The 20,080-nt window shown below is 42.8% G+C and overlaps 1 protein-coding gene across 1 annotated transcript; it reads right to left on the bottom strand.

The window, feature by feature from the left end:
* Positions 1-3,089: 3,089 nt before the first annotated feature.
* On the bottom strand, positions 3,090-18,173 carry LOC115097664 (uncharacterized protein C20orf85-like). The gene is made up of 4 exons (XM_029613604.1): positions 17,942-18,173; positions 9,140-9,221; positions 8,179-8,274; positions 3,090-3,958 (listed from the first exon to the last, which is right to left on the bottom strand). Exons 1-4 carry the CDS (start codon positions 17,995-17,997, stop codon positions 3,803-3,805), a joined length of 390 nt encoding a protein of 129 aa, XP_029469464.1. The 5' UTR covers positions 17,998-18,173; the 3' UTR covers positions 3,090-3,802.
* Positions 18,174-20,080: the final 1,907 nt, after the last annotated feature.

Here is a 20,080-nt window from a genome sequence, read left to right on the forward strand (position 1 = left end):
TCTGGTCACTGCATCTCTTAAAGGATATCGCTGCACTGGAGAAAGTGCAGAAAAGGGCAACCAAACTGATAAGGGGCATGGAATGGCTGCCCTATGAGGAAAGGCTAAGGAAGTTAGGGCTGTTCAGTTTGGAGAAGAGAGGACTGAGGGAGATATGATAAGAGGTCTACAAAATCATGAAAGGACTTGAACAAGTTAATGTAAATCGGTTATTTACTCTCTCAGATAATAGAAGGACCAGGGGGCACTCCATGAAGTTAGCAAGTAGCTCATTTAAAACAAATCAAAGAAAATTCTTTTTCACTCAGTGCATAGCTCTGGAATTCATTGCCAGAGGATGTGGTTACAGCAGTTAATGTAACTGCATTTAAAAAAGGTTTGGATAAGTTACTAGAGTATAAATCCATAAACTGCTATTATGGTAATAAGCAATAGTAGCTTATGATGTATCTAATGTTTGGGTAATTGCCAGGTTCTTATGGCCTGGATTGGCCACTGTTGGAAACAGGATGCTGGGCTTGATGGACCCTTGGTCTGACCCAGCATGGCAATTTCTTACGTTCTTATAATATCCATGAAGGCTTTTCTAACAAGAACTTTCCCAACTGAAACTAACTCTAAACACAAAAAAACCTGAAATCGTGTGGTTAAGGAGAAACTCCTCTAAAACCACAACCACTAGACCTGGGTACTTTTAACATTACACCCTCGGAGAAGGGATTTAGGAATACAGATCGATGAGAAGTTGACAATGAAAACACACAGAAGCAAATTAATTAAATCAGGATTCTCAAGCTGAGAATATTGCATTGGTTGTAACCTTTACTAACCTTACAAGACTTCCGCACTGTTTTACAAACAGATTACTGTAACTCCCTTTTACTAGGCCCACCTTCAGGACTATTAAAACCTCTACAGTTATTACAAAATGCCTCAGCAAGACTTTTATTAGGGGTAAGGAAATGTGAACACATCACCCCCTCGCTGATTGCACTGTTCTGGCTGCCTGACAGGACCATCTATGACGTTTTGGGAGAGCAGAAATGGATCAGGCTGCTGACCCATGTATTTCTTTTCATTTTGCAGGTGCTACTTACTCAGATATTTTTTTGAAGATATCGATTGCAGAAAGTTATCTGGCCACACAAAGCCGGATAACTTTAGACCTGCTCTGAAGCAGATCTACAATTATCCGACTAACTTGGCTAGACAGAATTGAAAATCGGCTAAGTTAGCTGGAAAACTTTACTCCTGCACGAAGTGACCCTGGAATGCTTCTGTTTTATCTGACAGAATATGGCAAACTTTGCCATTAAGATGGATAACTGGCTTTTGAATATCGACCTTGTGTATAATTACTGCATCACATACATGCGAAGACATGCAATGCACTGAATACGAATACTCTACCCATGTATATTTTGTGTGTGAAATTAAACTAGGTCTTACTCACATAAGTCCCGATTTGCACACAGAAGCAGGACAATTTTAAACATGCTTGGAGGAAATTTACCAGTTTACCAATCAGTCCACCAGTTCTTCCCCAGGTCATCAAGATCTTCCTAGTTCTACAGTCTGAGCTCCCCTCCCCCCAGTCCTACACAATAAACATGTTTGATATAACTTGCACCCTGCCCCAAACACCCCTAAATCATCCTGTTTTTACACATCTATGTGCATGAAAGTGAAAGGAGATGAGTATAAAATACAGAGAAAGCAAGGAGAGGCTAATGTTTATGCACTTAAAGGTGAATTTTAAAAGCCAGCCACGTGCATTAATTAGGGGATATGCAAATAAGTCGGCTGGCGCATGCTGAGATTTTAAAAGCCACCAAAATACGCACGTATCTCCGCAGCGAGCACATCGTGAAAGTTTAAAAAAGGGGGCAGGGCATGGGCATTTTGGGACGTGAAGCTGTGATGGGCACCATACAATACTTACACAACCCGCCGCATAACTTTACTTGTGCTAGGGATGACGTGCAAGTTTCAAAAGTAAACTAAGATCTGCGGAGTTTTAAGGGTCAGGGCTAACTGGGGGGAGTGAAGGCCATTAAACGAGGGGGGGTTTGGAGGACCTAACTCTTAGCTGGAAGAACCGGGGATGAGCTTTTAAAACTGGGAAGAGTGTTGGCCCGCACCTCTTTTAAAATTCCTTGACTTAGGCGGTAGAAGCAGATTGGCGCGCTGGCCAGGATATCTTATAACATGCGTGCAGATACACGTGCAAGTTATAAACTAGCCTCGCCCCTGGGCACAGACCGATGCACGTGCGCACATGCCGGTTTGAAAGTTTTGAAAAATTCACCTTTAAGTCAGTGGCGGAGGTGGCATCCAAACATCCCACAGGGCTTCAGGTTTTAGAGCTTTGTGGGCTAGGCACAAGGCAGTAGGAAATGAAGTGTTGTTTTGTAACGGCAGTCAAGCTAATGAAAATAATGTACTCTTGTCAGGTCCAAGATTTATCTTTTTTACCTTCTTTTCTTGACAGCTCCTACAATAGCTGCAGACAGTTATACAATTCACAATCCTATTCCTGTAAAAACCTGAGAAGGTTCCTCCTGATGTTTAATAAGCACGCATCAGGTCTAAAAGACGGGGCAAAACTGCTCCTGTGCTACTTGCACATTGCTTTGTGGTGCAATTTGCTTTGTGCCACATTTCACCCAGCATCAGATTTATACCTGAGGCAGAACGGAGGCAAGAAAAATGGTGCACTTCATGTTTTGTTGACGTTCTGCTGATGGATGGCAATTGTGGGAGTTTCTGCGTGTGTGTGAAATTTGGGACAAATGCAAAATTAACCATTCATGCTGAAAAACCTTCACATTGTTGCAGTTTTCTCTCCCTGGTTCCCAATCTGGTACAGAGCATCTTATTTTCAGAATAGGCACAGAGTGGAGGAAAACATTCTACGTAACAGAGCCCAAGAAGATGAAACTTCCATCAAAAGAGAAAGCCAAAATGAGTGTTAAGAATATCCAGAGCCTGGCTCCTCACGCTGCTAGTTTAGGACGGATGGAGAGGACCAAATTTTGGATGGAAAAAAGCAAACTAATCCACTGATGAAAAAAGCAGTTTGTTGAATGAAAATAATTTAATCTGTGATAGAAAATGAGCTTTTAATGCAATACTCTTCAGGTTACAAAATTCAATTTGTAGAACAGTTGCATATATAAAATAAATAGGTCTTTTCCTTTCAATGCAAAAACTATATATAATTAATCCAACAGATGTAATTAATCAGAAACACAAATTTAACTAACTACTATTCCCAAAGGAAGACCTTTTAGTATAATCCACTTCTACTCAAGCGCTTATGGTATGCCTGGGATCTGATGAGTGGGGAAGGCACATTACAGTTTTGTTCAACTGTCTCTGTCCCAGGCTTAAATCAAATCCCTTATTTTTATGATAATTTAACTTTCAGTAAATCTATAATATAGGATTGAATTATTTTGCTTCTCCTATTTTAAGTGGTGTTGACTTCATATCCTGAACGTATGTCTATAATACAAATAATTCCTAAGTAATCTTTAATGCACAAATGTAAACACTACTCCCAAAGTTGACTTCAAGCAAGCAAAAGGCGATGTAATCTTTCCTACCAGAGTATAAGGGCAGCTGTTTTCACTGTGTACTACTGTTTTACAAGCCTTCGACATTCTAGGCCCCTGCCTGCCTCATGCACTGTTGAAAATATGCAGATGTCACTGTTAACAATGCCTATATTCCTAATTCAATGCCAATTGAAATCAAAAAGGGGAAAAATGTTCAGTACATTTGTTTGTGAAGATCAAAGTCAGTCAATGGCTTCAGCCGGCCAGTTCATCTGTTTTAAGAAGTCGAGTTTGCCATACTGATCTCGACCATAACATTCTAGTTCCAGCCCTGGGACTGTGGATCGCCAGCCAATAAGTCCTTGTGTGGTTTGAGGAACTGGAGGAGATGGTTTAACCTGGAAATAACAGAAACAACATAAGCGTTTCTATGTTGAAAACATAAAATATAAACAGAGAATATGACGGCAGATAATGGACACAAAGTGCATTGAACTTGTCTGATTTTCCTTCTTGCTGCATTATCATTGGTTCTACTTGATCTCCAGGTTTCTCCTCACAGATGCATTGAGTTAGTCCAATAAAAAGGTATCACCCACAGCTTGTTTGTTGACCCTTATTTCTACATATTGGAGTAGACTAACATGGCAACTTTCCTCCTTTCCCTGAAACGTAGGATCCCTTTGTGTTTCTTCTATGCTTTCTTGCATTCTGATACTGATTTTGCCTCCACTACCCTCTCTGTGAAGAAATAGTTCCTTATATTACTCCCAATTTCATGGCCTCTTAGCTTCATCCATCACCATTTATTCTACAATTCCTTTTCACAAAACAATGCTTGTCTCCTATGCATAATTTCTACCTCTGAAATATATATGTCCCAATTATATTCCCCCATTGCTTTTCTCTCTAGACTTAACATATTTAGGTCCTTGGTCTCTCCTTACTGGTTTTATGGTGTAGACTGCACCATTTTGGTAGCCTTCTTCTGAACTGTCTCAACTCTGTCTACATCCTTTTGGAGATGTTGCCTCCAGAACTTAACCTCATACGTCAGCTCAGGTCTAATAATACTGTGTGATTTTGTGATTCTCAGATGAATGCAAGGTGATGCATATAGGGAAAAATAATCCATGCTTTAGTTACACGATGTTAGGTTCCATATTAGGAGCTACGACCCAAGAAAGAGATCTAGGCATCCTAGTGGATAACACAGTGAAATCATCGGTTCAGTGTGCTGCGGCAGTCAAAAAAGCACAGAATGTTAGGAATTATTAGAAAGGGAATGATGAATAAAACGGAGAATGTCATAATGCCTCTGTATCGCGCCATGGTGAGACCCCACCTTGAATACTGTGTACAATTCTGGTCGTGGCATCTCAAAAAAGATATAGTTGCGATGGAGAAGGTACAGAGAAGAGTGACCAAAATGATAAAAGGGATGGAACAGCTCCCCTAAGAGGAAAGGCTAAGGAGGTTAGGCCTGTTCAGCTTGGAGAAGAGACGGCTGCGGGGGGGATATGATAGAGGCCTTTAAGATCATGAAAGGTCTTGAATGGGTAAATGTGAATCGGTTATTTCCTCTTTCAGATAATAGAAGGATTAGGGCGATTACCTGAAGTTAGCAAGTAGCACATTTAAAACTAATCAGAGAAAATACCTTTTCACTCAATGCACAATTAAGCTTTGGCATTTGTTGCCAGAGAAGGTAGTTAGTGCAGTTAGTGTAGCTGGGTTTAAAAAAGGTTTAGATAAGTTCATGGAGGAGAAGTCCATTAATTGCTATTAATCAAGTGTCTTAGAAAATAGCCACTACTATTAATTGCATCAGTAGCATGGGATCTTCTTAGTGTTTGGGTACTTGCCAGGTACTTGTAACCTGGTTTTGGCCTCTGTTGGAAACAGGATGCTGGGCTTGATGCACCCTTGGTCTGACCCAGCATGGCAATTTATAATGTTCCCAAGGCATGTTACAATGACAAGGAAAAGCATTCTCAATCAAATTCTCTATATTAGGAGCGAAATAACATTGAGACGGTAAGATTCAAACCACATTCGTCAGCCCGCACCCAGGGACACGGCCATTTTATCACATATGCACGCATATGTGCGAATGCTTTAAAATAAGCTTTAACAGCTTTCACTCCCCCCAGTAATCCCTGACCCTTAAAACCTTATCAAGCTGCCTCTTTTTTTTTTTATTTTATAACTTACAAGGTGCACCCATAGCAGAAGTAAAGTTACGCAGCAGGGGACCCTTTCACGTGCCGGATCATGTAAGTATTTATGTGCACATTTTAGATTCACGCTATGAAATGCCCATGCCCGCTTTTGAAAATTTCTGCGATGTGCAAGCTTCGGGAGATACCTACGTATCTCAGCAGCTTTTAAAACCGCCCGGCACACGCGAGCCTGACTTATTCACACATCCCCTAATTAACGCGCGCATCGGGCTTTTAAAATTCACCTTTAAGTATGGCCAGATTTGCCGACATTTGTGGATGTTAATGTATCTGGGGTTTCTGGCACCAACTAGAAAACCATTCGACCTTTTGCTGTATGGCTGATGGATTCATCAATGTATTCAAAGAGCTGTCCACTACTTCACAGCGACTCATTTACCATTTTACAAGTATTGAACAGGATACTGCAATGAATCATCAAGCAATGTCTTTCCAATACAACAGAACTTGGAGCAACACTGGGAAGCTCCTGCTCAGTCAGTGACTAAGTGCTGACAGATTCCTGGGGATGATTCTTTGCTCTTTCATCACTGACTTTACTTTGGTTACGCCATCTCTGCAAAACATAAGGGTCTCTGCTTTACGACTATAACACCTGAGGGACATGTTTACGCAAAACAGTATATTCAGTCTGTTTTTTTTGCCAGAACGAATTCACTTTGTTCTGTGGTCAAGGCTGAAAAATGCCTGTGAAATTTAGGAAGAATCACATCCTTGATAAAGATAATTGATACGCCCACTCAGTGACTAGCAAATACAGAAAATGAAATGTTCCACTTTTATAAGGATTTGACAGACTCAAGCACAAGCATAGACATGCACCCAGCAAGTGGAAGGATCCTCTGTTGCCATCCTAAAAATGAATGGGCATCATAGCAAATAAGTAGCTAGTTTTGTAAGGTAACTTTACAATATTGTACCAAGACAAAGATTTTCTTACTAGGCAAAATCTACAAAGAAAGTTGCAACTGGTACAACCACAGAAGTGCAGCCATTTCTTTTGTTTACTCCTAATCCTTGTTTTGCTTTCAGACTGGCTAGATAGCATCAATTATTTCTATGGAGCATTTTTTGGAATTTTATTTCCAAAATGAGATGTTTTTTATGCTCTGTGCCTGCAGTAAGCTCAGAAACAATTCTCTTTTTCACTGGAACGTTCTTCCCTTGTGAGCTTCAGAATTACCATACAATTTCATTGCTCCAGACAGTCGCACAAAACCAGTGCTGAGCACGGATCAGGTGGGACACCCTGCCCTAGCACAGCGGCATCATTAATGGAAAGGATAACGGCACTAATGTGGTATATAAATGTGAATTGTATCAGTATGTTATGAAATATTTAAATGCAGTTGTGAACTGCTTCTGCCAAATGTAAGAAAAAAAAATCTATATGCAAAATCTGCTTTCCATAGTTTTTATGCATCTTTGTAACAAACCTTTTACCTTTGTGTTTTCTTAGCATCCCATAAAAATTGCGTAGGTAGTAAGGGATTCTTTATAGAGAACTCAGTCATATTTTACAACTAGTAAATTACAGAAACCCCCCCAAATAACAATAAATAATAGACAAGCAATACTGTACTTAGCCACATGTGGAAGATCAATTGTGCATGTAGCTAACGACCTCTTTTTCCTATACACAGGACTATGTAGCTTAAAACCAAATTGGAATCTATTTGCGGTTTGCGTTTCAATCCAAGTAAAGAAGGTTATATAAGAAATCCTAACATGCTTTCTGACTGCAGGCAGGGTGAAAGCACGTTTTTGAATGGGGGTAGGGGTCCGCATTCACATTTTTTTTTTTTGTCATCGCTCAATACAAGAGAGCAGGGCTAAAGCTTTGGCGATACAGGTTTATAGGTGACCGAATCGGAATTAAAGCAGCAAGTTGTAAATTTTATGGTTTAAAGACAGTGGCAGGCAGCAGGAAAAACGCAGGTGTAAATGTGCACCTGCAGTGGTAAGGTAAGATGCATACAATAGTAACATCCTGTGGAAGCCTTCTGCCCATATGCAGTCTTATAGCAATGTGTTTTACTGTAGGAATTAATTGCAGTGAAACCTGTTAATTACGATCACCACCGGGCCAAAATTGCAAGTGCTTGACAGCTGCGGCTTCTGTTATATTTTTATTATGTATCTTTCAGCATGAGGTAGTGTACAACATGCGGGTGAATCATTGGGATATATTCAATAGGTAGTTTTCTAAGTGATGCTAATTAAAGCATTTTGGCTACTTACATGTCCACCTGACTGCAGCACTCAGGGAGAGCATCTGGCCTTCCCCACATATACTGGGCAGGTGGTCTTACTTGACACATGCTCCTAAAAATAGGATTCACTGTAATAGGTTCATTCCTCTGTTGTTATCTGACCTTAATATATTTTTCTATTGGGCTCCCTTGACGAACTTGCAGGTGCACTGGAACACTTATCTTCACTATTTCTTTCTTTTTCTCATTTTTTATCAACTAAAAAAAAAAAAAAAAAATGAACATAATTTTAAAACAAACCAACAGCATCCAGGGGTGGAGAGCTCTAGGAGCTATACAGGTACTGGGAAAAGTGGGATTCTTTTCCCAGGGTGAGATTCTGTATAAACTTTTATTGGGTCAACATTAATATTACCCTTTCCGGAAGTGCTACTTCTACCGGAGGATGTCATATTGTTCATTTAATTGAGTAACTATACCACATGCCAGGCACTATGTTTCTGGTGAAGTCAGAAGTCTTTCTATTTGCAACCAATCTGGCAATTTTTATTGGCTAAGAGGGTCCTGGAGGCATTCGAAATCATGAGTCAAAGGTGACGTGGGTCTAGCGATAATCACCAGAACACAATAAGGTTAATATTCAAAACTAAACCTTTAAATGGCAAATTTGGAGTCAGATGAAAAACTTGTGAGTTATCCATCTAAATGGCTCAGAATATTGACTTCTTTTCCATTTTATCATGCACATATAAGCCAGGAATCCTTCTTCAAGTGTAAATGGCAGTCGCAGGACAAGGGGACCCCTGGATCCGGAAAACAGTGGCACTAGAGGCAGGAGGGAGAGGAAATGATACCATTCTTTATCGGCTGGTATCAGAGACAAGTTTCCACAGTTGGTATTGGGAGAACAATTCTGTGAATAATGAGATCTCATTATTTACAGATGTGACTGTTCTGCAAACTGTACGTACCAAAGAAGAGTGCACAAGAAGTAAAGACGTTGAAAGGCATCCTGTTAGCTTCCAATCTGTAAACTGTACATTTCAATCACTGACTCCCAGAATGTAGAATAAATCTGCCTGTCAGAAATCAGTGTTTGGCTTTATTTATTTATTTTTTTTACCTCTTCATATGGTGTGGTTAAAAATCCCCAATTGTATGCCCATTTCTTAGCTGCCTCTTTCTCATGTTCAACATGACTCTTCCTGAGGGAATGCGAGAACATGCATGTAAATCCTCTTAAAACCAAGCAGGAAACAAGAGATGAAAGTGCAGAGCATGCAGCTCAGCACTGGACAATAAAGCACCGAATTTTGTTCATTGGCTTTAATATTGAAAAAGTCTCTATTTGCATACCTGCAGTACCTGAATGTTATTCACTTTGAAGTGTCAAAAAGCGGAATATAAAATAACAAAAAATAAATACATACATTCAATTCCCACCTAATTCATTCTTGTGCATATGGGTGAACCTGTGATGAGCCACACCCTTGTTCTAGGAGAATCCATGATACCATAATGCGGTTTACAGAGTCTGAAATTACCATCTGATTGGGTTAATGGTTATTGTGATACTTATGTAATAAAACATGCACAAGGCAGCAGTAATTTATTACCAAACTCTAAGATAACAATAGCACAAAACTAATAAAATCAATGGAAACTATTGCAGTTATAAGAATCTAATACAGTGCTGTCTACCTTGATGTTATACTTCTTGAATGGCTGTGTTGAAAGTCTTCAGAATGTAATCCAAGTGTATCTTATTGGCTAAGTAAAACCCTGCTATTTAATACAAATCTGACTGTCACGGGGTAACATTAGCTCTGGAATGCAAAATGGTAAATGACAGCAGAAAAAGACCATCCACCCCATCCAGTCTGACCACTTGTACTGTCCACACTGTCCCAGCTGCCAGCCACAGAGTGTGACCACTTGCAAGATTTCTCCATATCCAGAAGTCATTTTTTGTCTTCCTCCTTTGTATCCACCATCTTGCACAAAAAAAGCATACAAGATCCCACTTAGTTCCCTTCAACACTCCATGGTAATTTTCTTATTTAAAAAAAAAAGTGGCACCAGTTCAGGGTCAACAGCGAAGATGTTTAACTCCTTGCAAGAAACGGGACACATCCGGATGGGAAGACAAAGGTCCTCCATTGACTCTTTCCCTGTTCAAGCCAGTGCTGCAATTTGAACCTTCAAGGTATTAAGGGCCAAACTCTTAAGCAAACTGTCCTGTAAATGTTCCAAAATCAAAGGAATATCTATCTTGAGTGGTTGAGTACCTTGCTCAGAACACCAGGCCTCAAAGACCCTCCAACCTTTAAAGTAAACTAGAGAAATAGAAAATTTCTGGGCCGAAAGAAAAGTGAAAATTACAGAAGGTGAATAGTTGTGCTTCAACAGCCAAGCTCTTTCAATGGCCAAAACATAAGACAGAACTGACCCAGATCCACTAAAAGGATGGTGTTGGTTTGACTTGCAATCTTCTGTACCAGCCTGCCTATCAAAGGCCAAGGCAGGAATGCATACAGCAGGGCACCATGTGGCCATTCCTGAATGAGAGCGTCTATGCCCATCACTTTTAGGTCCTGCCTGCAACTGCAGAAGCGTGGAACTTTTGTGGTGTTGAAGTTTATTAATAGATCTAGATCCAGTAGGTCCCAATGGTCCACCAGGTGCTGAAAAGCCTATCCGCCAGCTCCCATTCTCCTGGGTCCAAGCTTCCCCTGCTGAGGAAATTGGCTCTGATATTGTCCTTCCAGCAATGTGAGAGGTGGATATGCATAGGAGATACTGCTCCATGTATACCATGAGCTCTTCTATCTCCTTCGACACCTGTCGACTCTTGGTTCCACCATGATGATTGATGCAAGCCACTGCTGTTGCACTGTCGGACATTATCCGGATTGCTGAGCCTCTAGCCACTCGGCAAACAGCAGCAACGCCAACCGAACTGCATGTGCCTTCAGACTGTTGATGTTCCACTGCTGCTCCACTGAATTCCAGCGCCCTTTCACCATCAACTCCTGACAGTATGCCCCCCAGCCCTGAAGGCTCGCATCTGTCATATCAACCAATCCGGCGTCATCAGGGAAATTCCCTTCCTGAGATGGTCCGCGTGTAACCACCAGTTCAACTGGGATTTCACCTCTAATGGAAGGAGCAGCATCATTCCATAATTCTACTGCAGACTCCATTGGGAGAGCAAAGCACGCTGAAGAGGGTGCATATGTGCCCTCGCCCAAGGAACCACTTCTAATGTGGCAGCTATCAACCCCAGGACTTGTAGATAAGACCACACGGTCAGACGAACAGTTCCACAGGGATCACACTACCAGCATCAATGAGTAGATCCAAAACTCCAGCAGAAACACTCTGCCCTGCCTTGTATCGAATTGAACCCCGAGATACTCCATGGTCTGCGATGGCAGCAAATTGTTCTTGGCCAGTTTCACCACCCATCCTAGTTCCCGTAGCAAGGAAACCACCCTGCAGGAAATGCAAACACTTTCTTCCTTTGGCTTGGCTCGAATCAACCAGTTATCCAGATAGGGGTGAACTAAAATGCCCTCCTTGCGAAGGGTGGCCTCTAATACTACCATGACCTAGGAAGAGGTCCTGGGCGTTGACCCTAGTCCGAAAGGCAAGGCCTGAAATTGGTAATGATGATCCAGGATGGCAAATCGGAGGAACCATTGATGTTCCTGCTGGATGGGAATACACAGATATGCCTCTGTCAGATCCAGAGACATGCGGTACGCCCCTGTTTGAACTACCATTATGACAGAGCACACCACTTCCATTCTGAAACGAGTGACTCGTAGCTGTAGGTCGACACCCTTGAGATCCAGCATGATTCAAAACGACCCTTCCTTCTTGGGCACAACAAATGGAACATAGGCCCGTATTTCACTGCAATTCAGGAACGGGAATCATCGCTTTCAAAATCACCAGCCATGGTAAAGTCGCTTCCACTTCTACCCTCTTCTGAGGGAGTTGCCTGGAGAGACCATGAAGGTATCTGGAGGAATGTGAAGAAATTCTAGAGCATAGCCATTCCAAACCACTTAGAATCCATTGATCCAAAGTAATCTGGGCCCACCTGTGATAAAACTGGGAGAGACAACCACCTATCTCCCACCCCACCAGGTGAGCCTGCAAACATTCATTGGGAAGACAGAGGAGCTCCGCCTCTAGAGCCCATTTCTTTTCGAAGACCTTGGGAGCGAAAGAACTGAGATCTGCAGAAGGGACGGGATCTCTGGGAAAAACCTCCCCTCGCCCGAGAAGTCCGTGAAACTGGCTTCTTATCCTTCAGCAAACATGGGACCTGGGTCTCTCCCCATTTACTTGCTATTTTTTCAAATTCTTTGCCAAACAAAAGCGAGCCTTTGAAAGGCAGCTTGGTCAGATTGGACTTTGAAATAGTATCTGTGCTCCAGTTGCGCCGCCAGTGTGGAAAGATAATTTTAGGCATGTTAGCTAGATCTCTGGAAGACTTTGTACCGTGAATAGACAGCTATGGATCAGAACAGACTCCAATGATGGATGAGTATGAATCAATATATTGCATATAATTTGAGTGCAGGGACTGAATAAAAGCATGACACTATCACTTGGGCCGATACAGTAAAGTCTGCGGGAGAGTGGACGAATTCCCGCTCTCCCGGTGCGTGCAATTCTGTATTTAAATTAGGTGACGCGGTAAAAACGAGGAAAAGGAGGCGCTAGGGACACTAGCGCGTCCCTAGCGCCTCCTTTTTGACAGGAGCGGTGGCTGTCAGCGGGTTTGACAGCCGACACTCAATTTTGCTGGCGTCGGTTCTCGAGCCCGCTGACAGCCACGGGCTCGGAAACCGGATGCCGGCAAAATTGAGCGTCCGGTTTTCGGCCCGACAACCGCGGGCCGAATTCAAATTTTTTTTACTTTTCGGGACTTCCGACTTAATATCGCCATGATATTAAGTTGGAGGGTGCACAGAAAAGCAGTTTAAACTGCTTTTCTGTGCACTTTCACGGTGCCGGAAGAAATTAGCGCCGACCTTTGGGTCGGCGCTAATTTCTGAAAGGAAAATGTGCGGCTTGGCTGCACATTTTACTTTCTATATCCCGTGCGCATACCTAATAGGGCCATCAACATGCGTTTGCATGTTGAGGGCGCTATTAGGTGCCGCGGGTTGGATGCGCGTTTTCCTCCCCTTACTGAATAAGGGGTAAGGGAAAATGCACATCCAAGAGCCTGACTGTTTGCTCCCTGCATTCTTGCAACATTGAGCTGATACAGAGCTGGGATGGCCACAAGGAACATCTGGTATCTCTGGGGACATCAAAGACTAAGACATTTGGTATTTCTTATCACCTGAGAAGATCAAATGCTAAAAGTTAGTACCTATACCAATGAGCTGATAATAAGTTAAACAACTGATGTCTTTTACCAAATGGGAGATCAAAGGACTGGTACTGAAGTATCTTCCTGGGTAAAATTGCAAACTGAAGCACCTAACTTGAAGAGAGGGATATATAAAGCATAGAATTTGCTTATGTTAGTTGGATGAGCTGAGAAGAGCAAAGAGCAGCTCGTTCTTTCAGAGTTCCTGGATCCGAGTCCTCCAGATTTCCTATGAACACTGGCTTATGTATATGAGGAGGGCGTATAAGGGAGGCGTTCGTCCTTTTGTTCTTTATTATCCTTTGATTAATGTTCTATCTTTATTTCTGTCTGTCTCCTGTTTACCTGCATTGATTTATGTACAGTTTAATGTGATACTGCATTTAACGTTGATATTACTTTGCTGATTTATTATCCATATATTCACAACATTTAGTAAACTAAGTTTTGTAATATTTGTTTCTGCATGTTCTATGACACAATATAAAATATACCTCCACATGACCACCGCACACACACAGCTGTCTCCTGGCTGCAGTAACTGAAGCAGTTCTGGCAGCTGTGCGAAGCAAATCCCAGCCCACATCAGCCAAGAAGGCGACCCCTGGTTCTACTATAGGTCCTAAATCGGAATCAACGCCGCCAGACTCTTGACAAAGCCGCAAGGTAGCCCAAGCTACCAAGGCGCAACAAGAAGCAATTTGCAAGTTCATTGTCACTGCCTCACATGCTTCAATCCTCCTAGCCTGAACCTCCTTCAGAGCCACACCTCCCTCTACCAGGATGGTGGTGCGTTTCATGACAGAACACATCAAGGAAATCCCCCGAAGGGAAATGCATGTCCACCATCTTCTGAAGACAGAGAATACTGGCGGGCTGATGTTGGGGTGGAAATACATAGCCGTTACATCAGTTTTTGCTCTGTCTCCATCTGCTGGCAGAGGTGTATAACTCCACTTGTTGGGATTGACCTACCCAAATGCTAAGGAATATCCATTTTTGAATCAGATGAGTACAGCACTATGAACACTTAAACACATGTCACTAGGACATGCTGTCTGCTCTCCACACTTTTAGCAGTTAAGGATCCTCTGTCCTTACCTCCTGCCCTCTTACACTCCATAACTGTTCCTGGGTGTTCCACGCTTCCACCAGCCTTTCCATTAAAAAAAATCTTTCCTTACATTGCTCCGCAGTTTGCCACCCATTTGAATGTGTCTATCATATTTCCCCTGTCTTTGCTCTTCTCTAGGGTATACATGTTTCAATTTCTAAGTCTCAACTCAAAAGGCTTCTGTTGCATTTTTGAAGCCCTTCTCTGGATTGCCTCAATGCCATCTCTGTTCATACATATGCATGTCTATTTCCGCCCTTCTGTTCAGGCACTAACTGAAAAGCAGCTTGGACAATAGCTGATAATGTAATGGCATGTGCAACTAGGGGCATAAACTCAACCAGTGCGTGGGAATGGGGACCCCAATAAACACATGACTTGGACTATCTGTATCTCTTAAATAATCTGTAATGATTCACTGGTTGTAGAAAGAATGGATGGTCACTTATCGTCCATGTGAGCTCAGTCGTCTCAGGTCAAAAAGTTGTTGGAGTCAAATTACTCACTAGTACCTTTGGAGCTTAGCTTGTACTTTTTTTGGAGCTAAGGAACAGCAGTTTCCTTCTACTCAGTTGGAGTTTCCAGCTCAATCAGAACTGGACTTTACTAGGAACTTTGGCACCATGAGCTTTAATTCAAAATTATCTTGGGTTTTGTCCCATTATTTTCTAATTCTCTTCCAATGCATTTTTAATTCAGCCAGTGCAGTGACAGTCCTTGGATGAGAGCAATATCCTACAAATGGTCAGGCTTCTATTGCTGGCAGCTGAGATGCATTCTTTATTTATTTATTTATTGATAGACTTTTCTTTGCCGACATTCGTGAGGCACATCATACCGGCTTACAATGAACTGAAAGGAGGAAAATACAATGAACAGAACAACATGTCATAGTTAAACGCAAATGGTGTAAGATATAAGCATCGTAAAAACATTCTGAGATTATATATAATAACATAAAAGAACTAAATAGCTATGGAGGAAAAAGGTAGAAAGAAAGAAAGAGAAACTTTGTACAAACTAAGAAAACTTTATCTTTAACAATGAGAACGTGGTATAGGGGTTATGAAGTGCAGCAAATTCCAGGGGGGGAGGGTAGGGGCACAGATGGAAAAGGAGAAGAGCAAGGGGGGGAGGGGCACGGCAGGGGGGGAGGAGGGCAGGTAGTGGAGATTCTTAGAAAGGTCCATTTAGGAGAAGTCTACGTATTGGTTGAGTCAGGGTATGCCTGCTTGAAGAGCCATGTTTTGACTCCTTTTTTGAATTTGTTAAGTGATGGTTCTATTCGGAGGGAGGGAGTTCCAGAGGTAGGTGCTAGCTATGGAGAAAGCCCTTTCTCTGGTGAGGGACAGATGCGCAGCCTTCAGGGAAGGAATGTGTAGGGTACCTGCATGAGCACTTCTTGTGGGGCGGTTGGAAGTGCGGAAGCGAGGCATTTCTTCCAGCCAGGTGTGATGGAGTTGGTATAATGAGCAGTGAAGAATGGTGAGTGTTTTGTATTGTGAACGGAAGGAGATAGGCAGCCAGTGCAGGTCTTTTAAAATTGGAGGTCTTTTAAAATTCTGGTTCATTCTTAGCAGCATGAACCAGAATAACAGGTAAGTCTATCAGCTGCTGTTATCTAACATGATGTTAGTCCATGGCTAGGGGTTTCAGGCTGCATTCTTTCTGAAACCTAGTAAGCGTGCACCCGAGTCTGGTTTGGATCTGTCTTTAAAGTATGTGGGTAAGTACGAGAGCGTCATTATTAAGTTGGAACAAATGGGGATGGTTTACAAGGACAGAAGCAATAGAAATATGCACAACGTGCTGCTGTATTGTCTACAAGATAAAATTTCCCAAGTTTTTTCAAACCCATTGCTCCTCTCTTAGATGGAGAGCATATGAATTCACCAATCATTTAGCAACAGTTACTTTTTATTGTACCAGGGCAGTATTCAACATCACTTTCTCTATACCACAAAAGATTCCCAATACCACTGTCTGAAGGCAGGCACTTTTATACATTTTTATTCTGCTCAATATACAGCTGAACATACAACTGATTTAATATTTCAAAATGAATAACCATCTTGGGCAATTAATGAATACCAAACATACATTCTATGGAACAATACATTCCAGAGTGTGATGTAACAGAAATAACCTACACTTCTCAGAGCTAAAGCTCCAAGCAGCCCATCAGGATGACCAGCTACTCTGGAGTATGCTATTTCCAATTTTTTTTTCTTAATTAAATCTGCACATATTTGGAAACAGATTGGAATGTCTAACACTTCTTCCCAATACCCAATAAACAGAATATTGTCAGCAACCCGAGCCAGTTCCAAGCTCTACTAGAAAAATCAAATCAAACTAATACTGCATTATTTAAAATTATTCATTAAGGAATTGACCTACAAAAACTGCTTTTAGACAGCAACTGTTCAGTCATTAGAAGACGTTTGGAGGGCGAGGGGTAGAAGTAATTTTAAATAAAACAGAAGAACATGCACAATTTGTTTTACAGAACTGATAGATGAGGCTCTCTACATGTTTCAGGATATTTAGCTAATCGGAGGTAAATAACATGCCCTTTTATCTTGGTTATTTTTTTGTACACTTTTGATGGTTAATATCTCTATAATTTGTTGTTAGATCACTGAATGGAAAGCCAGCCATTGGTCACTAATGAGCAATAGAACATTTGGAAGCCACAACTCTATTAACAGACTGATGCTCCACGGTTGGGCTTTCCCAGGCTAAGGAGGTAATTTTCAAAGAGTTATCAAGTACCGCATGCATTTCACAAAGGGCCCGGCCGTGCGGGTAACCCCTGTTACTTGCCGAAGTGCCCGGCCGAAAGAAAGGGGGGGCTGGGACTGTGCATGCCGACAGCCTTTTTTTGGTTTTTTTTTTAATAATCTTCCCCAGGCCATATTCTTGAGCTTTTAGATATTGTGGGGATTTATTTGAGGAGTGCTGGGGTTGCTCTGTTTTAGTGGCTTGTACCAGGGCCAGCACTAGAATTGATCGCAATGGTTATGGGCTTTTCTGGACTGATTTTTTTAGTCCTTGTTTGTACTTATAATGTGTTTAACAGTACTTTTATACTTTGGTTATATCTTCCATCTCTAAACTTCTTCTCTTGTTGGGCGTGGAGGAGGGGGGGGGGGGAGATCTACCTGCAGTATCCCGCCTTGAGCGGGCAGGAAGGGCCAGTCACTAAATGTGAGTAAATGAATGCATTTCAAAGAAATAAACCGGTTTTAACGGATAACCAAGGCGTCTCCCCCACTGTGTGTCTACGAGAGGAGGTCGCTCGGTAAGTCAGGCCTTCCCCGGCCGCACTACCGCTGGGACCGGCTTTGTTGCACTTCTCTCCTGCGCACATTTTTGCAGACTCCTTCCCTCCCTCCCCCCCGCCTCCGCATTACCACATCCGGTCATGGGTCAGGACGTCCACCTTCTTGTCGGTGGTGTTGTTCGCCATGCCCGCCGCCCAGGCCCGGCTCCGTGGCTCGCGGACGCCCCCGTCGCATCCTCCGTCGCCCAGGGCAACGCGTGTGACGCGGGAAGGGCGGGGCGAAAGCGAGACGTCGGGGACGCAGGCCCCGCCCCCTCCCGGAGAACCTGGGAGCGAGCAAGGGGCCCGGCGGCGACCTCTGTGTAAGAGGCCCGTAGGCGGGAGGAAGCGCCGCGGCTGCGTGGGCCGCTGAGGAGGAAGGGGCTGGGAAGTGCCTGCTGTGTTAAGTCAGAATTAGCAGCGGCTTGGGGATTTGTCGTTCGCTGCCAGGCCTCATTTTGTGCCTTTCTCCCGCTCTCCCTTCACACCACCATTACAGTCTGAACTGTCATTAGCTTCTATGTTCAGCCAACGTCATTTTTTTTTTTTTGCTTTGAGCTGCTCATTTAGGCCACTTTGTAACAAGAAACATAGAAACGTGACTGCAGCAAAAGACCGTATGGCCCGTGTAGTCTGCCCATCCGACCAACTTATGTAGCTCTGGCAATTCCCATCACTCCCTCGGAAATCCCCTGTATTTAATTTATCCCTTGCTTTCTTGAATTCAGATACTGTTCCATGCATCCACTATTCTTTCTGTAAAGAAATATTTCCTAAGATTACTCCTGAGTCTACCCCCTTTCACCCTTATCCCTTGACCTCTTGTTTGAGAGCCTCCTTTCTTTTAAAAGAGGCTCACCTCCTGTGCATGGAAACCTTGAGTTATTTAAAGGTCTCTGTCATATCTCCTCTATAGCTCGCCTTTCCTCTTGGGTGAACATGTTTAGATCTTTGAGTCTATCCCCATATGCTCATTTTAGTAGCTGCCCTCTGGACCCCACTGCAGATTTTGGTGTCATCAGCAAAAAGATAAACCTTTCCTGACAATCCTGCAATGTTGATCACAAAAATGATGAAAAGAACCAGTTCAAGGACCAGTTCCTGAGGCACACCTATAGTAATGTTCCTCTTCTCTGAGTGAACTCCATTTATCACTATCCTTTGTTGCCTTCCTCTCCACCAGTTTCTAACCCAGTCAGTCACTCCAGAGCCCATATCAAGGTCCCTCAATTTATTTATAAATCACCTATGCGGAACTGTGTCAAAGGCCTTACTGAAATCCATATATAATAAATTTAATGCTCTCCCTTGAGCCAACTCTCTGATTACCAAGTCAAAGAAATTGATCAGATTCGTCTGACAAGATCTAGTAAAAGCATGCTGCCTTGGATCTTGTAATCCATTGGATTACAGAAACTGCACTATCCTCTGTTTTAGCAGCAATTCCATTAACTTGCTCACCATAGAAGTCAGACTAACCGTAACTGCCACTCCATGCAGATTACCCCCAAACCTTAGGTTATGGGTAGTAACTGCTGCTCCATGCAGATTGCCCCTGTGCCTTCTGTTAAGGGTAGAAACTGCTGCTCCATGCAAGTTACCCCATGACTTCTGTTAAGGGGTAGTAACTGCTGCTCCATGCAGGTTTCCCCCATGCCTCCTATTAAGGGTTGTAACTGCTGCTCCTTGCAGGTTACCCCATGCCTCCTGTTAAGGGTAGTAACTGCCGCTCTGTGCAGGATACTCCTACGCTTTCTGTTAAGGGTAGTAACTGCCGCTCTGTGCAGGATACTCCTATGCTTTCTGTTAAGGGTAGTAACTGCCGCTCAATTCAGGTGTCCCCCCCCCCCCCCCCACCTTCTGTTAAGAGTAGTAACTGCTGCTCCGTGCAAGTTACCCCCATGTTTCTGTTAAGGGTAGTAACTGCCGCTCCGTGCAGGTTATCCCCATGTTTCTGTTAAGGGTAGTAACTGCCACTCCGTGCAGGTTATCCCCATGTTTCTGTTAAGGGTAGTAACTGCCGCTCCGTGCAGGTTATCCCCATGTTTCTGTTAAGGGTAGTAACTGCTGCTCCATGTAGGTTATTCCCATGTTTCTGTTAAGGGAAGTAACTGCTTCTCCATGCAAGTTACCCCCATGTTTCTGTTAAGGGTAGTAATTGCTGATCTGTGCAGGTTACCCCAATGCCTCCTGTTAAGGGTCTTGTGTATGCAAATTGTGTTTTATGCAC

This window comes from Rhinatrema bivittatum, chromosome 8 (genome assembly GCF_901001135.1).
Source record: "Rhinatrema bivittatum chromosome 8, aRhiBiv1.1, whole genome shotgun sequence".
NCBI classification, from domain to species: Eukaryota; Metazoa; Chordata; class Amphibia; order Gymnophiona; family Rhinatrematidae; genus Rhinatrema; species Rhinatrema bivittatum.

Bases quoted from the DNA above. Each gene is read 5' to 3' on its own strand.
- LOC115097664 (XM_029613604.1), bottom strand. From the start codon at position 17,997: ATGGCGAACAACACCACCGACAAGAAGGTGGACGTCCTGACCCATGAC. The intron at 8,275-9,139 runs GTAAAAAAAATA...TTTTTTTTTTAG, and splicing joins TAACCACACCATATGAAGAG to TTGATAAAAAATGAGAAAAA. The intron at 3,959-8,178 runs GTCAGATAACAA...TGTTATTTCCAG, and splicing joins CAATAGAAAAATATATTAAG to GTTAAACCATCTCCTCCAGT.